At 38.4% G+C, this 18,247-nt stretch overlaps 1 protein-coding gene across 3 annotated transcripts in view; it reads right to left on the bottom strand.

Moving 5' to 3' along the window:
* Nucleotides 1-12,988, bottom strand: part of IFT88 (intraflagellar transport 88) — a 58,654-nt gene extending 45,666 nt beyond the window's left edge. Inside the window, exons 1-9 of one of the 3 annotated variants that reach the window (XM_085321785.1) lie at nt 12,888-12,988; nt 11,691-11,786; nt 9,212-9,274; nt 8,421-8,477; nt 6,077-6,130; nt 4,967-5,030; nt 4,821-4,890; nt 3,686-3,776; nt 608-712 (exon numbers count right to left, since the gene is read on the bottom strand). In XM_085321785.1, the coding sequence (XP_085177911.1) occupies nt 608-712; nt 3,686-3,776; nt 4,821-4,890; nt 4,967-5,030; nt 6,077-6,130; nt 8,421-8,477; nt 9,212-9,274; nt 11,691-11,780 (594 nt within the window). In that variant the 5' untranslated portion in view covers nt 11,781-11,786; nt 12,888-12,988. Of the gene's footprint in view, nt 1-607; nt 713-3,685; nt 3,777-4,820; nt 4,891-4,966; nt 5,031-6,076; nt 6,131-7,452; nt 7,564-8,420; nt 8,478-9,211; nt 9,275-11,690; nt 11,787-12,887 lie in introns of those variants that run through there. The other 2 variants (XM_085321783.1, XM_085321784.1) reach the window with 2 other exon arrangements.
* Between the last annotated feature and the right edge of the window lie 5,259 nt (nt 12,989-18,247).

Genomic DNA, 18,247 nt, shown 5'->3' on the forward strand with positions numbered 1-18,247 from the left:
TACAGCACCACCTGAAATACAACTTTAAAATCTCCCTAAATATTTTGGTTTATGTWGCATCTTTTTTTCAAAGTCTAGTACTAATTTTAAAGACCAGAATGTAAATCTAGATATATGCTTTAAAATTCAGGATTTAGGAATAGTAATATACACTTTTTTCCACATAAYGTATTCTTTGTCACTTTATAATTCAAGATAAAGGCAATGTCTGATCTCTCCTGTTTTCTTCTCTTGGCACATTTTATTTTCCAAACTCTTATCTTTGAAGTATGGGCTTTACATTTATTATAYTTGTTATATTTTGATACTCTGAATAGTACATTTTGATACTACTTTGACAYAAGCAGGTAGCTGTATTGGATGTTCATGGGCATCCCTCATCATTTAAGTGTTAACTAAATGGTCCCTGTGATTGCAAAGAAAGACATGATATTAACAGATCTTTCCAATCCTRAATTTTTAACTCCAAGAAGTAATTTCCATTACTTTTTTTTTTTGGTATGCACTTAAGAGTATTACAGGAAAATATGCTCAGCAAACATGCTGAAATGTCTTCAGGAGGCTTGCTACCAGCACACTTCACTCATTGAGATTTCTAAGTACTTACTGTGTAAGTGAGATCTAAGTTGATGCTTTCTGGAGTAGCAATTTGTTCACGTTGTCTCACCAGTACTCTTTCTTTTCTTCCAGCCTCTTTTGCTTTTTCCAGAGCCTTAAATAAAATACTATAATTTAGTGACAYCTTGGACCTCACTAACCCAAGACCACAATAACACAATCAAAACAAGTATGAAAATAAAATACTCATATCCATTTTCTTTAGATGCACAGACTGTATACAAGATCTAGCCAGTAGTGCTATAACCTACAGAAAGATATTAATTAGCAATAAGCAGACATACAGCTGTCTAGTGTGCTTAGCTGTTCAGTTTTATTTGTACACTCACACTGTACAAATATATATAGACCCTAGACCCTTGGAGGATTATCCTATTAATTTTACAATGCAAATAAGAAATAAGTTAGGATAGGTCTGTAGGGATATCTTATCCTAAAATAACATAATAAATGGCTAAAATCTATCACTATCAGAAAAAAATTATTACGAAAGTGCAACATGAGAGGTTCATTAGCAGCTTGAAGGGTGGATCCATTCAATTTAAACACCACATTTAAGTTTAACTTTGTGACTGAGACTTTCATTGTTGGGAATCTTCTCATAAACTTCCCAAGAAGCAAACTCCCTACACTGTGTACTGCTAGACTAAGAAAAAATTACAGCTCGCTAAAGGAGGTATCAGCAGATAATCCAACAATCATTAAAACAGAGCACGACTGGGATGGATCAGGATTCCTAGTAGTAGGTCCAAGAATAAAGACAGAGTCCACAGACARGAGAAAGTCATCTTGATACCCGGACTGTCTAGGCTAAACTACTGACGTCAAGATGATCAACGTTCCATCCTGTCTTAACCTGAGCAAGATCACCAAGGTTACACAAACTCAAGAAAGGCATATACAGGCTTTTTGACCTGAGAAACAAGAATGCATCTCAAGACCCAGGACAGCTTCCATCTCAAAAGTAGTATATACAACAGTTCTTTTAAGTACTAAGCCAAAGGACACAGGATATTAACAGTCCTGAAAGGGAGTCACCGAAAGACACTTGGGATCATTCAGGCACAGTGTAACATGGTAAGGGTCTTACTCCATATGTGAGAATGCTGACGCTACCCAAGAGATTAATCACTGACTGGAAAACTTGATTCTTAATGCACTAATTTCAAATCTTAGACAGAGGAGAAAACTTTGCACCAGCATGCTTCTTAACAAAATTCTGGATATTTCCCTGCAAAGCAAGAGCAGATCCTGCCACAACAACATAGAAAATCTCACCTCCAGTAGGCCTGAAACATGTGAATAGAAGGTTACTTCTTAGGGAACGYACCAAATATAGATAAGACTGTAAGTGTTATGCACATAGTTTGATAAGAGGCATCATATAGATGCATGAAAGAACTAAGCAGGCCTTCACCATGTGTGGAGAGCTATTAAGTCCTTCATGAAACTTGCCTCGAGGTAAGACAGCCCTGACTGTCCCTGAGTGCAGGGCTGCTCCAATGAATCGAAAATKAAATAAGTTCTAAATCATCACGTTTGAACTCATTAATTACATCTTCACTAGGTAAATAAAACAGGTTACAGCCTATTATTTAGCCATTATYCACCAGCATGACACGGCTCTCTCACCCTTCAGAACTACATCCAAATTGCCTRCTGGGAATAGTTCCTTACCCGTATCAACCTTCCACCATACCTAGGAACTACTTTGCAGAGTGCTAACTGACATGGGCCAGAACCGTGTCAATAACCATGTCAGTAACCATGATTTGCAAACCTGGGCTCAGGTACCGTTTGATTCACAAATATAGACACTGTGTATAAAGACACTGTGTATAACGGACAAACAGTGCCATTTGCCCAATTCGTAGGAAGGCTCTCTCCAGACCATTTGTAATCCCTTGTCAAGAAACAGCTCTTGAGGTTTGGTCTTCTCAGATAACATGAGAACCTAATCAGGCTAAAAGACCATTACCCAGTGTCCTGTGTCTGACAGTAACAAGCAGCRCAGGAATGATGCTTTCCTTATTCTTGCACTGTAATGACACCTCCTCAGAATGCTCTCCCAYCTCAAAAACTCTGCAGCTCTGGCATCCGAGCCAGAAATGACACCTCTAACAGCTCTAGTTTACCTTCCCCCATCCCCTTCACCACTGAATGAGATGGTGGCAAGAGCTGGGCAGAAAGGAGTCTGCATTCCCAGGAATCCAATATATCTCATTAGTCCTAACAATTGTTCTTTCTCTGCTTCTAGTAGTTTAGGAGCTGAGGCTGGCCTGCCTGAAACACATAGAATAAAACATCAGTCCGGTCATAAGAAGGAAGAAGAATTACAGGTTAGTTTGATGCACAGCAATTCAAGGCTGATGTGCTTTTTTGCCACTGTCCTATGCACTTACAATATTCGCTTAGCTCAAAAGGTGCCCTTGTCTGAAGAATGAAAGGAAGATGAAATAGTCCATCTTAAAGTCAAACCCTTATGGTACAAGAGAAACAATGTAAGTGGCTTTCATCCACTGCGAACCAAACAGCCCATGACAAGGAAGGCTACTGTGAAGAAGGCTTGAGGGAGATTAAATCTGGTGCTGAGTACCAGTGCTGGCTGAAAATGACGTTATTGAAAAGCCCTGAGCCGTACCAAGAGAAAAGAACAGAATTCAAGCAAGATCATTAYATGTTTGACGATTAAATACAGCAAAGATGCCAGTTTTAAGCTTGATATTGCAGAAGAGTACCCCATACCATAGGTTAGACTGGCTTCATTTCAAACTGTGCCAGTATGACTAACAAATTAGACTCATCTGAAGAGGAAAAAGGAAATATGGGGGAGGGGTCTTTATAACACTGAAATCCTGACAAATATATATACAAGAAATATAATTCCTATCTTTTGTTGGCAATACAAGCCATGACTGCATTAGCAGACGAGTCATAACAAAGTTAAAATTAAGATGACTTTAAYAATTGGAAATGTTTCAATGAAAAGTCAGTTTGAAGTATTTATCTGTGCAAATTGTGCTTCTCATAACAATACCAAAAGGAAAATGAAATCTAGAAAAATTACCAATTTCAAGTCTCCACAGCTGTTGGCAATGCAGCTTTCTTCAACAAGTTCATTCACTTTTTTTTCTAACTGCCTAATCTTCTCTTCTGGACTAAAATAAAAGTAACCACAGAAAGATCGATTTACACTAGTAACTGCAAACACATTTTTACACAGGCTGATCTTAATAAAACAACACAGTAGTGTAATATATCACAACATATGGCAACTAATCAGCTTTCCTGTCCAGGCAAATATAATGCAGAACTATACACAGAGAAGATCCTGCAGAGATATATTCACAYTTTCAGTTTAAGCACAGAAGACTTAAGAGAACATAAATCCTCTTACAAGAAAGAGACGGACATCACATTTCATGGACTCAGTTCGTTGAAGAGAAGCAATGACAGAGTGAATAGATGGGATGATGAAACTTTCAAGTCAAGAATACAGTGAAGTGAAATATTATTTTGAAAGTAATTAACAAATTTAACTTGCATGTATAACTTCAAAATACAGCTTGCATATGTAGATTTTAATCAAAAGTTGTTACTCACCTAGTTTTTTCCTTCAGTTAAATAACCATTCATTTCAGTAGTGTTCCCTATTTCTCTTGAATTTGAGGAACACAACTTTTTTGAAGCCTGAGGATCTTTTCTCAGTCAACCTCTCAACACTTAAAACAGCCTGTAAAACTTTCACAACCTTAGTTTTACTTTTTATGATGGTATTAAGGTCAGACAGTGAACAAGGAGGAGCAGCAGTTAAATTCCTTTAAGTTCCTTCCATAGAACTGCATGAATCATGGTGCTTCTTGCCTGTCAAGCACTCTTTCATAATCCTGTTCTGTAACACAGCATTTGGGTAGCAACAACTGCATTCAAATTGCTGGGATATAGTCAGAACTGGAAGTCACTGAAATCAGATTTTCCTCAAAAATCAATGCAACTATTCTGGGGAGCCACGTGCATRAATATCTGTAGCCTTATCCCACAAAAATAGAGTTTGGTCCCCCCAAGGCTTCACAACTGTCTGTACATTATTAAACTCTACTGCAAATTGTTTTGTTTTTTTTTTTTTGTTGTTTTTTTTTTGCTGTTAAAACTTTGAAATCATGCAATGCCAAACTGAACAAAACAAAAATACATCTATATACCTGTCTTGATTTTTCATTTCCAGGGGAGGAGCAGGACCCTTAGCTTGTCCAAAAGGATCAAATAAAGAACCTGCAAAATTAACAGAGTCCTGAAAATTATAAAACAGTATCTTCCTATGGCCATTGGTGATTTTTCCAAATCGTACCTCTCATAGATGCTTTAGTGTAACCTGCAGCATGAACTGCAGTCATTGGTCGAGCAACCCCATCCTTAAAGAAAAAAGGAAAGAAATATTAAAAGAAAGTTCCTAAAAGGATATATTGTGAACAGTAAGGGCAAAGAAAAGGTTTTTACCACCTTGATAAATTGACCAGTATATTTTGCAAATATTGTACATATCATAACTGTCTACAAAATAGCAGAGCTCACATTATACAGAAGCCATAATTGATATAAAGAAACAGTTACTACTTTGTGTAAATCTTATATACATTCAGAATACTTAATTCCAAAATTTTTCCCCCCACAGGCAAATGTAATTGTTACTATGCTTTATTTCTAATAATGTTAATGTATATTTCGTATTTTTCTCTCATTTTTATACATTCTTCTTAGGAATGGTTGGTCTTGAGATCTGCAGTGTAYTCCAGCTTACTGTTTGTCACACTGTTTCAGAAATCAYATTTTTGTTTTTTTTTYYTTTTTTTYCYTTTTTTTTTCTTTTTACTCATAGCAAAGCTCAAGAATCCTATGAAATTATGGATCAGAATGTTGCACCTGATCTAAGCCAAAAGTGGCACAAATAAGCTGGAAATTTGTTCTTATTAGCAGACAATTCCTCCCAGCACATGAGCATCTGACATCACACCACGACAACTTATTAAACATCCCAGCTCCCATCTGGGCTGATACCAAAGAATAAATAGTAGGTATAGACATATTTGACATTAAGCCAATATGTTTAAGAAAAAAAAATCTTTGCTACATTTCTGCAGATTCTTACTAAAATATATTAGAAAAACAGAATCTACCTCTTTTCCTATTTCAAAGWAGTTATTCATTGCACGTCAGTATATGTTAAGAAGCACTTCAGTGATGTTACCTCCAATCATGTGCTCAAATAAAATAYTCACAGAAAAACACTCTCATGTTTTCTGACAGTAATATATTTGAAAAGTAAAGTACAAATTAAACAGGGTAATCATTTGTATTTTCATTTCAATTATTTTTAACTATTTGTATTAAAAATCTCCAAATCTGTCAGAAAACGTCATCATTCTGAGTCCAGATAAAATGTAAATATTAAAACCTTCACCTGCACAGCTCCTGTTGCTGGTCTCCCCATAGATGAACTTAATGTTGTCTTTGACTACCAAAACAAAAAGTAACTCAATTAAAACAAAGCATTATAAGTTTGTAAGCCTTTTCACCATTAAGTTTTAAGGCTCAATCTTATACTYACAGAAGTTCATAGTAGAATTCCCATGATTATAATGTTCAATATAGGTGTTTTCTGCAATTTTAAAAAATCCTCAGAAACTTCAGTTAACACAAATTCACAAATACTATTTTTATGCATATATTATAACGTAATTTTTGTTTGCAAGTTTTTAAGATCTGAGGTAGCAGTATTCTTCACTATTAAATTATATAAAGTATTAAATTGTAATAGTTTAAAAATGATAGAATTATTATTTAAAAAAATCCAGAACAAGCAAATTATACCCCCAAAAACCTGMAGTAAGATTCTGAGTACAGCTGACAAGATTAAAAATTAAGATTCATTTATTTTTAATTAGATTTTGGATGGCCTCTATTATTCTCATTATAAATGAAAGAGTTTGCACCTAACTATGAATTACAGGGGCAGATTCAGTGCTATAAGTCATATTTTCCTGCAGATTTTATTTTACAATAAATAAATTCTCTGTCACTGCCAATAGATATCTTCTCCAGGAGCAGGCACACTAAACACACTGTTCTTCCATACCAGTGTTAAAAACAAAGGAATAAATGTGCCAGATCTTCAGTTGTAAATGCTAGTGGTTGCTACAAACATGCAACACAGACTGGCAAAGCACTTTTGGGCCATGAAAAAGGTACCCTGTAATTCTCACCCAGAGGCGTATGTTTTATGTACTATCCATCACGTATCATGAATGGTTTTAGCTGTATGCTGCTAAAGCTGTATCAATAAATACTGTAGTGCAGAAGCAGCAAATCTGCAGAATGAAATAGGCACTGTTGAGGACTGGACAATGTTTTAGGGGTTTCTAGCTCTTGGGCAGTCCTGTGAACTGAACCATTAGTACTTGGAGCACACTAAGTCTAGAAAGAATTGTTTGGTTTAGGTTCATTCGAAAGGATCTAGTTCTCACATTCCAAGACTGCTCTATGTTGTRAAGTGAAGTATACCAAGTGGGGACAATTGGCAGATTTGCTGGAAGAGCAAACTCCTGATTTAAATAACCACTGATGAGGATAAATATCTGTGCTCTATTATCCTTAGGAGTGCCTTCCAGTGCACTGCTCCTTCAGTAAATTTCTTTCTCCCCTAAAGTTTAGTACTGCACTAGATACCTGCAGATACAACTGCTAARRAAAAAACAGTCTCAGAAGGAATATATCCAAAACAGGCAAATGAAGGCCCAGGATAAAGGTTGCACTTTAATGACTTATGATAAAGTTTACCTCTTTTCCAAACTGTTACCCAGCTAACTTGCATAAGAGATACCTAAAGCAATAAAYCCTGGAAAGAAGTAATAGAACAAAACCAGCAACTGAACAGATTATAAGCAATCAATAGGAAAAAAATCCTTACAGAACATTTTATTGTACTATGAAATAATTTCATATGGGTAATATTATTACTTATTTCAAAGGTATGGGACACAAGATTTAACAAAAAACTGCAGCGACACTAATATAATCTAGACAGCATATGAAGAATGCATAAAGTAGTAGAACCAAAAAGGCCAGTGTGCATTCTTCCATGTCTAAGGTACATTAAGCTCACATTATAGTCTTTTTATTATCCAGGATGTTGACAAAAATCCCTCTCCTCTATCTATCAAAATTTGTAGGAGATCCACATGTTTGAGAGCATGGTCTTTCTATCAGATTTCATAGAGGCAAGCTAACAGGTTCATAAATTATTGGGATAAGGGATAAGAGAGTGGATACAGCACTAGTTCACAACCTTTGTTACGTAACCAGGCCAAGATACCAGCTATTTAAGAGTTACAATAYTGGCTATGGATGCCACAGAACACAACAAACTTTTTCTGATTAAAGGTAATTTGAAAACTCATGTTTTTTTAAGATTTAATTTCACTTTAACATTCAGAAGACTTTCCCAAGAACTAATGAAGAATCCATCCAACGTCCCGTGCAAGAAAATCACGTTTTAATATTTTGAAATCTATTGCCATATGCAGTACAGAAGTTGATTTACAGTATGATTTGGGAGAAAAACCAACAGTAACCATGCCTTGACCAAAAGCAGAGTCATGCACTTACAAAAGTGAACATTAAGTGTAATTTACTGGAGGAAGATGCTAAGATAAAAGGAGATAATTTTGTGCAAAGGCTTAACAGTGCTCATATTTAAGGCAAACACCTCACTGTCATTAAGAATATAATATCAAACAAAAACTTACCCCAAATGCAGTTGCTACAGGTCTTGAAGCTGATGTACCAGGAATTTTGGCTGTCATCTAGGTGAAAAAGCAAAAAGAGTAATCACGTGTTATTAAACTACATAGAATAATAATTATAATGTGAACTCATAGAAATAATAGTGCTTAGAAATTGTTCTAGAAAGGAATATCATTCTAGAACCACACTGTTCTGTGAGTAAGTAGCATTAACAAGAACAGTTTCAGCTCTTCTTTATACACAAAATTTATATTAAAAGTGCACAGTAAAAGAAATTTTAAATTTMTTTTGAAAAATTATGCAAGATTTAAGTCACAGCAAAATGAATGCACGTAAGTTAATGTAAATTACATGAAAATGGAGGAGTGTAAATTATGTGAAGATGGAGGAGAAAGAATCAGAACAACAACAAACATTTTGGTAAATCAGGCTTTCTAGTTTCTTATTATCTGTCAAGACTAGCACCTCTGTAAATAGAATATTAAACAGGAAGTCCTTCCAGAACCCCATTTTGCTCTTTAATCACCTTTTAGCTCATTTCCTCAAACAAGAATATATCTTTCCATATAAAATTCCTTGCTAGCCTAACTCCAGAGCTTAATGGAGGTGATGTTCTGCTAATTTTTAACTTATTTTTTCATATAAATACAGCTTACATCTTCATCTTAGTAGCAGACAACAAAAAAGAGAGATGATGAGCAATGCTCAAGAAAAGTTTGTATCAGAGCCAAAGACAGAGTTAGATCTCCAAAAAACTTCTATACTATTTGAATATATATTTAAATGTACTTACAGGGGGTCTTCTACCATGACTTGTTCTCACTGCCTGTTGAAAAGCTGCATCATTTTCTAAATCCTAAAAAAAAGAAAAAGAAATAAAAACAAAAAGCCCGTACACGCATAAAACATAGCACCCAAAGCCACAATTCCAAAATACTACAACTACTGAAAACATATAGGTAAAAGATAAGTATTTTTCAAAAATATTTGAATTGAAGATTACTGAATGATAGGTTGTACTGCAAATAAGTAATGATTACATTATCTGGCCTCTCTCTTTTGATATTTGAAGTGTCACAGAATCACAGAATCACAGAATGGTTGAGATCTCTGGAAATAATCTAGTCCAATCCCCCTGCTCAAACAGGGTCACCTAGAACACATTGCACAGGACTGCTTCCAGGCAGATTTTGAGTACCTCCAGAGAAGGAGACTCCACAACCTTTCTGGGCAACMTGGTCCAGTGCTCCGTCACGCTCACAGGAAAGAAGTTCTTCCGCATATTCAGGCGGAACTTCCTGTGTTTCAGYTTGTGCCTGCTGTCTCTTGTCCTGTTGCTGGGCACCACTGAGAAGAAACCAGTCCCGTCCCCTTGACASSCTCCCTTCAGGTACTTGTACACATTSATAAGATCCCCCCTCAGTCTTCTCCTCCCCAGCCTGAACAKGCCCAGCTCTCGCAGCYGTTCCTCACAGGGCAGATGCTCCAGCCCTCTTSGTCATCTTTGTAGCCCTACRCTGGACTCTCTCCAGTAGCTCCATGTCTCTCTTGTACTGGGGAGCCCAGAACTGGACACAGGACTCAAGATGAGGCCTCAGCAGGGCTGAGTAGAAGGGCAGGATCACCTCCCTCSACCTGCTGGCAACACTTCCTAATGCACCCCAGGAGACCATTGGCCTTCCTGGCCACAAGRGCACACTGCTAGCTCATAGCGAACTTGTCATCCACCAGGATTCCCAGGTCTTGCTCTGCAGAGAAGCCTCATGTTGAACTTCAYGAGGTTCCTCTCTGCCCAGCTCTCCAGCCTGTCCAGGTCTCTCTGTATGCCAGCACAGTCCTCAGGTGGATCAGCCACTCCTCCCCATTTTGTATCATCAACAAACTTGCTAAGGAGGCACTCTGTCCCTTCATCCAGGTCATTCATGAACATGTTGAAGAAGACTGGGCCCAGTACTGAGCCCTGGGGGACACTGCTAGCTACAGGCCTCTAACTAGACTCTCTGCTGCTGATCACCATCTCTCGAAGCAGCTCTGCCATTCAGCCAGCTCTCAGTCCACCTCACTGTCCACTCGTCTAACCCACACTTCCTGAGCTTATCGAGGAGGATGTTACAGGAGACAGTGTCAAATGCCTGGCTGAAGTCAAGGTACACAACGTCCACTGCTTTACGCTCATCCATCCAGCCAATCATTCCATCACAGAAGGCTATCAAGAGTGGTTAAGCAGGATTTCCTCTTGGTGAATCCATGCTGACTACTAATCACCTTCTTTTCCTCCATATGCCTGGARATGACATCCAGCATGAGCTGCTCCATCACCTTTCCAGGGATGGAGGTGAGGCTGAGCGGCCTGTAGTTGCCTGGGTCCTCTTTCTTGCCCTTTGTGAAGACTGGAGTGACATTGGCTTTCTTCCAGTCCTCAGGCTCCTCTCCAGTTCTCCAGGACCTTTCCAAGGTGATGGAGAGTGGCCTAGCAATAACATCCAACAGCTCCCTCAGCACTCGCAGGTTCATCCCATCAGGGCCCATGGATTTGTGGGTGTGAAGTTTTCCTAAATGACTTCTAACCCAATCCTTCTTGACCAAGGGAAAATCTTCTTTTCTCTAGACTTTCTCTCTTGTGTGTCTCTTGGCTCTAGGATTCCTGAGGGCTGCCCTTAGCAGTGAAGACTGAAGCAAAGAAGGCATTCAGTAACTCTGGTTGTAGGTTTGGACCACATGACCTCTGTATTATTTTATAATTCTGTGACACCAGCAGCTCCCAGAAAGTGGTCTACTGATGCAAGTCATCCTAGATGCTTTATTGAACGTACAGAGACCTGAGGGGAGAGGGACTCCATTCTACTCTCTAGTTTCCTTCAGCTGCAGCACAGTAAGAGGTAAATGCCCTATTGACCAATAAATAGGCTCTTGCACTAGAAGACTTGCCGCTGCACATGATCTGGGAAACACCATACCAAACTTTTGCCTCCAAATACCTTGGATGTAATATTTCATAAATTCTAATCCGTAAAGCATATCATACCTGGCATGAGATACAAAAACATACTTTGAGGTGCACAAACATACTTTATTGGGATAGAAAAGTATCAGAAAAGTAATAAATATTCAGAAAGATCCTTGTGAAACTTTATATACTTCCTGCTAAATGAAGAAAAATTTGACTTCAAAGCAGCAGTATACTTGCACATAAGTGTACCTACATATTCTTATCTTGTACTTGAAAACTAATCCTATTCACACAGAARGAAAGAAACAGCAAATATTTTTACCTCTGTGTCAAAAGTGGGATTATAATCATTGTATCCAGAATAAAGATCATCTTCATCAGCCTCTGGAGCCAAGTGCACATTCTGCATCATTTTTATCTGTGAAAATATTAAATATCCCAAGTATTATCTCAGTATTGTTATGTATGCCTTAAAAACGTAAAATATAGATAACAATAAGGTTTACAAATTGAAAAGAGTTCAAATCTACTTTTAGTTTACATCTGCTGTCCTTAAGAAAACATGAATACAAAAAAAATCTAGGGTTCTATTGAAAACACAATTACATTAATCAGCACCATTCCACAGAATCAGGTTGTTAGGCTCTTACACCTTTGTCATGGCAAACTATTAACAGTAGTTTTAAACAGATATAGTCATCGTAGCATTAAAACCAAATGATCGTTTCAAGGAATTTTAATATTTTTTACATTCTCAGACAAATTAGATTTGAGAAAATTCTTGCATATTCTGAAATTTGCAATTATTTTTTAATTAGACCAAACCATATCAGTCTAATGAAAGATATCACTTCTAGCACCAAATCTTCCTTCATGTGTCCTTACATCAGCTTGGCTGCAACTAGTCTCACTATGCAAAATTCTTCACATAATTCTGCCRTTTCAACTGAAGTAGTTAAAATATGGAATTAAAGAAGCCTGGTTTTCAACATTTTTCTTCAGAGGTACTTAGGGTGCCTAGTAAGGTTCACTGCTGCATTCATACTGCAGCCTTTTCCTTACTGAAGACACTAGTAAGGTCTGTTTGCCTGGCTACCTACTTTCCTGAAAACTTAAGACATAATAATCTGATTCCATCTATAGCATGAAAATCGTGCACTTTAGCAGTGATCCTGAGCTAGGCCACACACATCCCACTAAGGGCTAGCCGCTCTYGAGCGGGAGGATGCATCCCTCGGGCCTCCCTCCGGGCCATCCGCGGTGCCCCGGCGGGAGAAGGCGGCATCGCTCTTTTTGGCGGGTTTCCTCGGTCTGGACCTGAGGCAGCGGACAAGGGAGCTGCGCGACGGGCGGAGGAGGAGCCCGGCGGCGCCGCTCCAGGCTCACAGCGCGGAAAGACGGCGCAGGGCCGCGGCGCAGGGCCGCGGCGCCGCGCCCCGGCGAGAGGCCCCGGGGGCCAACACTAGGACACCAGCCCTCTCCCCCACCCCGCGCCGCGGCCTGCTCGCCGGTCGCCCACCTCCCCTTCCGCGGCGCGGCCCGGCGCCCAGCGGACTGAGGCCGCCCGGCCCGGCCCGGCCCGGCCCGCGTTGCCAAGGCGGATAGCGGGCAACGCGATCCCCTAATGCACTGCGCCTGGTTGCTAAGATACGAGCACTCGGCTAGTGCCGAGCATGCGCGCCGCCCGGCGCATGCGCAGAGCACCCCCTGAGGCCTTTGCCCTCGCGTGGGCGTCGCGGCCGTAAGGGAACGCTCGGCGGCGGCAAATGACCCAGCGCCCCCTGCTTCCTGTCAGCCATCTTCGCGCCCGAGCAGCCCCTCTGTCTCTCTGGTTGGGCGTGCTTCCTCCGGGGGTTAAGAAAAGCCAACCCTCACCCAGTGTCTAAAATTAAACAGCCACAACTTTATGCCCTTCTGAAAGTCCAACTGAAGGGAGCCGCTGGCACAAATCCAAAAACCTCCACAATCACCTCTGAGATAGGAAATACTACTCTGAACTCTCTTGGACAGATTTTTTTGAATGAATCGGTGTAGGTTACTGAGCTAAAGAGGAACTAAATTTGACATCTTTTTGACAGTTCTAGGACTTACTCTGACCTGAGCCCACAACATTTACGCATACACTAAACTTTGTGAATAGATTTATTTCCTATGCATTAGGTTACACATGTTCCCAATGTGCTAGCCTGTGTGCTAAGTATTAAAAAAAAAAAAAAAAAAAAAAAAAGTCATATAATGGAAGTATGAACAGAATTTGCCTCTCCCTGTGCTTTCCTCATCTTTTGGAAGAGTAATGCAAAACTACTGCAAAGGATGTCTGTCTTGTCTGACTGTCTACCTTTAGTCCATGGGATAAGGAAAACATAAACGGAAACAAAGTTAGTTGTCTGCTAGACATTGCTATTCTGTGTCTGTAAAAAGAAAAATCTGTAAGGTRGATAAATTTATCTACTTTAAAAGGAAGTTTATTAGGATTAATGTCAATGTTTTTGAAATATTAAGCAGGGAGCATTTGAAAATCAGCAGAAGGAGCAAAAAAACCCCAACCCTATACTCCTTCATAATTTAGTATTATAAGATCCTAGAATAATTCCTGTCTCAATGGACTTCAGGATGTCTCAGCAAGTGCTTCTCTCTAGCTCCACACTACTGCTAGCACATGTCCTTTGGGGTACAACGGGGCTCCACTGGATGGCATGTTTTTTCAGACAGCAGCCTACACCTGTGGGTGCAGACTTCCACTGCAGTCACTGTATGACTCACTGAGTGCTCAACAACATCTGGAGTCTCAGTGACTAGTGTTCAGATAAACGGAGAAATCTGCTCTCAAAACTAAAAGTCCCAATCAAAAAGTGAATAACGATTTCCATCTGCCATCTCTGAAACTGAATAAACAAACTAAAGYTGCTAAAGTCTTCAAAGAAAAAAAAGATGATCCAGTCACGATACGATTTTTACTGCTTTATCTTGGTTATGTGTTATGGAGAAGCTGATAAGTTCTCCAKCTGATTAGCAAATCATTACACTCTGGGGAAAGTAGCAATCCATAGCTAAATGGAAAACAGAGAACAGAGCAGAGATCTCTGAACTCTGCATTATTTTTGAGAGATAAAAAGCTTTCTGAGCCAAAACGCAACCTGCCCCCCGCTGCCTTATGCTAATGGCATAAGAAAGCTATAAAGCTACTATGCAGTATATAGTCAGTCAGATTACCCTTTGTATGATCAGGTTTTGTGAGCATCATGCAATGTCAGGGCTTTCTGTTGCTCACCTTCTTGCAGCTTCAAAGTCCTTTCATAAGAGATAAGGCACAGAGCATATAAGTGAAATGTCTTTCTACTCCAGCTCCCAGCAAGAGAAACAAAGATAACAAAATTGCATTAGCACATTTATCACTTCTTGCATTAACTTGTTCAGGTCCCATGCATGAACCACTTTCACACTGAAACTTTAGACCTGATACTTTTGGACAGAAAAATTTTATACATGGAGTTTCTAGAAGACAAGTATTTTGTGGCRTAACAGATTCTAGCTGGGAAAATTTTTAAGGTGTAATACCTGTCATAAATAATGAAGCTTAGCATAAAAAAATATATATCCATGTTTAGTATTCATTTTCTGCTCATGACTCCTCATATAAATTTCAGCTTATATCTTTTAGATTTTCTGGTTATCCTCAGGCACATTCAAACTGAGCAGTAGATGCATAATGGGTCAAGAGCCCTAGCTCTGGTACCCAGCTTGTCYGAATCAGAGACTTGGGTATACCGGTGCCCAGCACATTGTGATGTTTCAGTCCAGCTATTTGGGGCACAGGAGAGAAAGGGACCATGTTAAGGAGTCAGTGCATCTATATCTATCGTTGTAAACGAAACAGTGTCAGGACACAAATGGAACCTGACCATGTTCATATCGTCAAACTCTCTAACCCTCCAAAACAAGGTGGACACATTGCAAACAGCTATAAGGAATGGTCTCCAGCCGCTCTTAACTCCCAAACCATACTGGAAATTGTTCAAGAGAATGATAATTACCCAATGCTGTGATGGGGCTATTTTAGCAATTTAAAAGTCTAGACAGTTTATTCCAGTGCCTAGATCGAAGCCTTTGCACAGCCAYATATTGCCCACATTGCCCAGTGTGCACCTAGGGCCAGAAGCCTGGAAACACTCCCTGGGCCACCTCATTAGGTCCTCAGTCCATGTACTGCTTCTGCAGTCCTCACAGCAACTTAAGAGTCTCAACAGGCCTTTTCTATGCTTCTAAAAGCTGTATCAATCTACAAATGGTTTTATGGGCTATGAAGTATAGAATAAATAGACATCAATGCATAAAGATTTAACACAAAACCCAGAAATATTAGGATCTTCTTTGACCACCCTGGACCTTCTCACTAGACCTGATTTCAGAGATGTTCTAATCAGATCATGCTACAGGAAAAAACCCAAATGATATAATTGTCTTTACTGGCTTTAGCTAAATCCTGAGTACAACCTAGAACACAAAATTGCCATAAAGTAGTAAATAGCCTAAGCAAAGTCATATGCTGTAAATTCCTGATCATGTCAAGTTGCAGTAAGTGAGCACTATCACTAAATGAACTTGTCGCATTCTTTTCTTATCTTTCTGATTTTCCTTCCTGCCCTGAATCCTCTGCCTTGCATCAAGTTAGCTGTTTGTGCAACTGAAATAAACTGAAGGTTTGATCGTTTTTTTGTCCAGTTATCTTTCAAGCTGTCAAGTCYGTGATCCAGTTTATTCAGTGAAAACTTATGGTAGTTTAAGGAGATCCTGAAACTATACTCTTTAAACAGTAGAACTTTCCTTGTCTTTCCAAGCATGGTGAGCGGTATCTTTTTGCAAGAGTAACATTGCATGTAAGGACTCAAATTGCTCCAGCAGCTAYTAATTTGAGTTCAGGGGTTACTGGCCACAGTCTGCTTGTCATGACCACTGTTAGTGTGTACCTTACCCTTGCTCTTTCAGTTTAACTGTTTGTTTTATCAGCCTCTAATGTGTTTTTAGAAAATGGTCTGGATTAAACAAATAACATTGCCACTGAAAACTTTAAAAAGTGAGTAATTTTCTAGTATTGAATTCTGGAATGACAAAAAATTCAGAAGTTTTGCAGTGTCATGCAAAGACACTTCAGCTAGCTTACTTACCAGGAACAGTAAAGCTGCATTTAACAGTATTCCTCTTGAAATGAATGTATCATGTCAATATACCTTTAAAAGATTGCTAAAAGGAACAAAAATAAATAATATTATTAAAATTAAAGTCTTTCTAATACTTYACCTTTCAAATAGTTTCTTTTTTTGCGGTGGGGTGAAAATTTAAAAGAGTTTAATGCTTATTGAAGTTAATGCTAATTAAATTTTTTAATAGCAAATACATTAAAAAAAAACCTTTCAAATCAAGCTCTTCCTACATTCAGACTTCAACTGGTTAGTATTTTGGTGATTGATGTGACGATCTTGCTACTCTGGACTCATTTACGTCATCAATACTAGCAGATAACTATTGCATGTTACTTTCCTCTGCTATCAAAAGTATGACCAGTATGGGTATTAGAATCTTTATATTAGCTCATTATTTCTGTGCTGTTAAAAGAAAAATCTTTCTCTATACTACATTTTAACATAAAAATATTCCAGTGAAGGTTTCCTAGCATAAAAGAAGAGGTTAATAAAGACGTTTATTTGTTGTGGGAGATTTAAAAATCAGTTTTGTAATTGGGAACTCTGAGCATGTATAAATTAAGAGAACTAAAGTTAGAAGATAAAGTTTATAGAGCTACTCCTGATGCAAAGGTAARTACAAAGTTCAGAATATTTTCAGGGTTAGGCTCTTAATAAGGAATTAAATTAGATAAAAGTATTTTACAGGGTTATATTGAAAGTTTTTTAAAAAGGCTATTTCAAAACAGCCCTAACAGGAGAAAATACTCAGTATAATTCTTCTCTAAACATCAATTCACAATATAGTCTCTATTAAAAGCAGGTAAATGAATCAATTATGTACAATTTGTAAACAAACAAAATGAATGGAAGAACTGCATTATGAATAACATATGTTGTAGTGTGAGTTTAAAAGGCATTTACAACCGTGAACAATCTTTTTAACAGGTATTTTGAATATTAAAATGTTTAATTCCATCTAGTTTTGCTAAATCATATTTTTGCATAGTTCTTGTCTATTTTATTAGCATCTACTTTTTAATTCCTGCAGAGAGCTTTTTTTAGAWTCACCATTTTTAACAATATTGGTAATATTTTCATCAGATCATTTGCACTATGAATGACTAGCTAAATAAACTGCACAAACTTCTAGTTATAATTAAAATTACAGATGTAATTGCCACATAATTGTAACATAATCACTATAATATGCAAACCACTATTACTCTGCAAAATAGAAACAGAAGTTATTAAACTAAAGTAAACACTAGCACATTTGAACCCATTGTGTGTTCTGAACCATTAGTATAATAGCAGCAACATACCATTACAAYTGAGGTCTATTACAACTGAAATGTACTTTTGGATTGCTCTGGTGAGCAAGTAATGTATTAAACCAATCTAATACTTAACAAGGTGAACTATGCCTCTGTTTTCATCCCATGCCAAAAGCTTGGGTAAGAACACTGTATTTTAGAAACATACAATTTCTGTATTTTCAGCAAGAGGCCACACATTCACAACTCCTTCAAATTCCACCTTCCAGCTGCTCATAATAAATGCTGAAAACTTACCTTTGTTTAGTCCAAGACTCTTTTATACGGCCCTGCTCCTCCCCTCCCGTAAACCCACCTCCTCTCCCCAGCCAATGGCAGTTGTCACCTCCTCACCTGGTGTGGTAGTGGAGCATGCTCAATAG

Source organism: Rhea americana, unplaced genomic scaffold, assembly GCF_003343005.1.
Source record: "Rhea americana isolate MKP2758 unplaced genomic scaffold, rheAme1 scaffold_71, whole genome shotgun sequence".
Lineage (NCBI taxonomy): Eukaryota > Metazoa > Chordata > Aves > Rheiformes > Rheidae > Rhea > Rhea americana.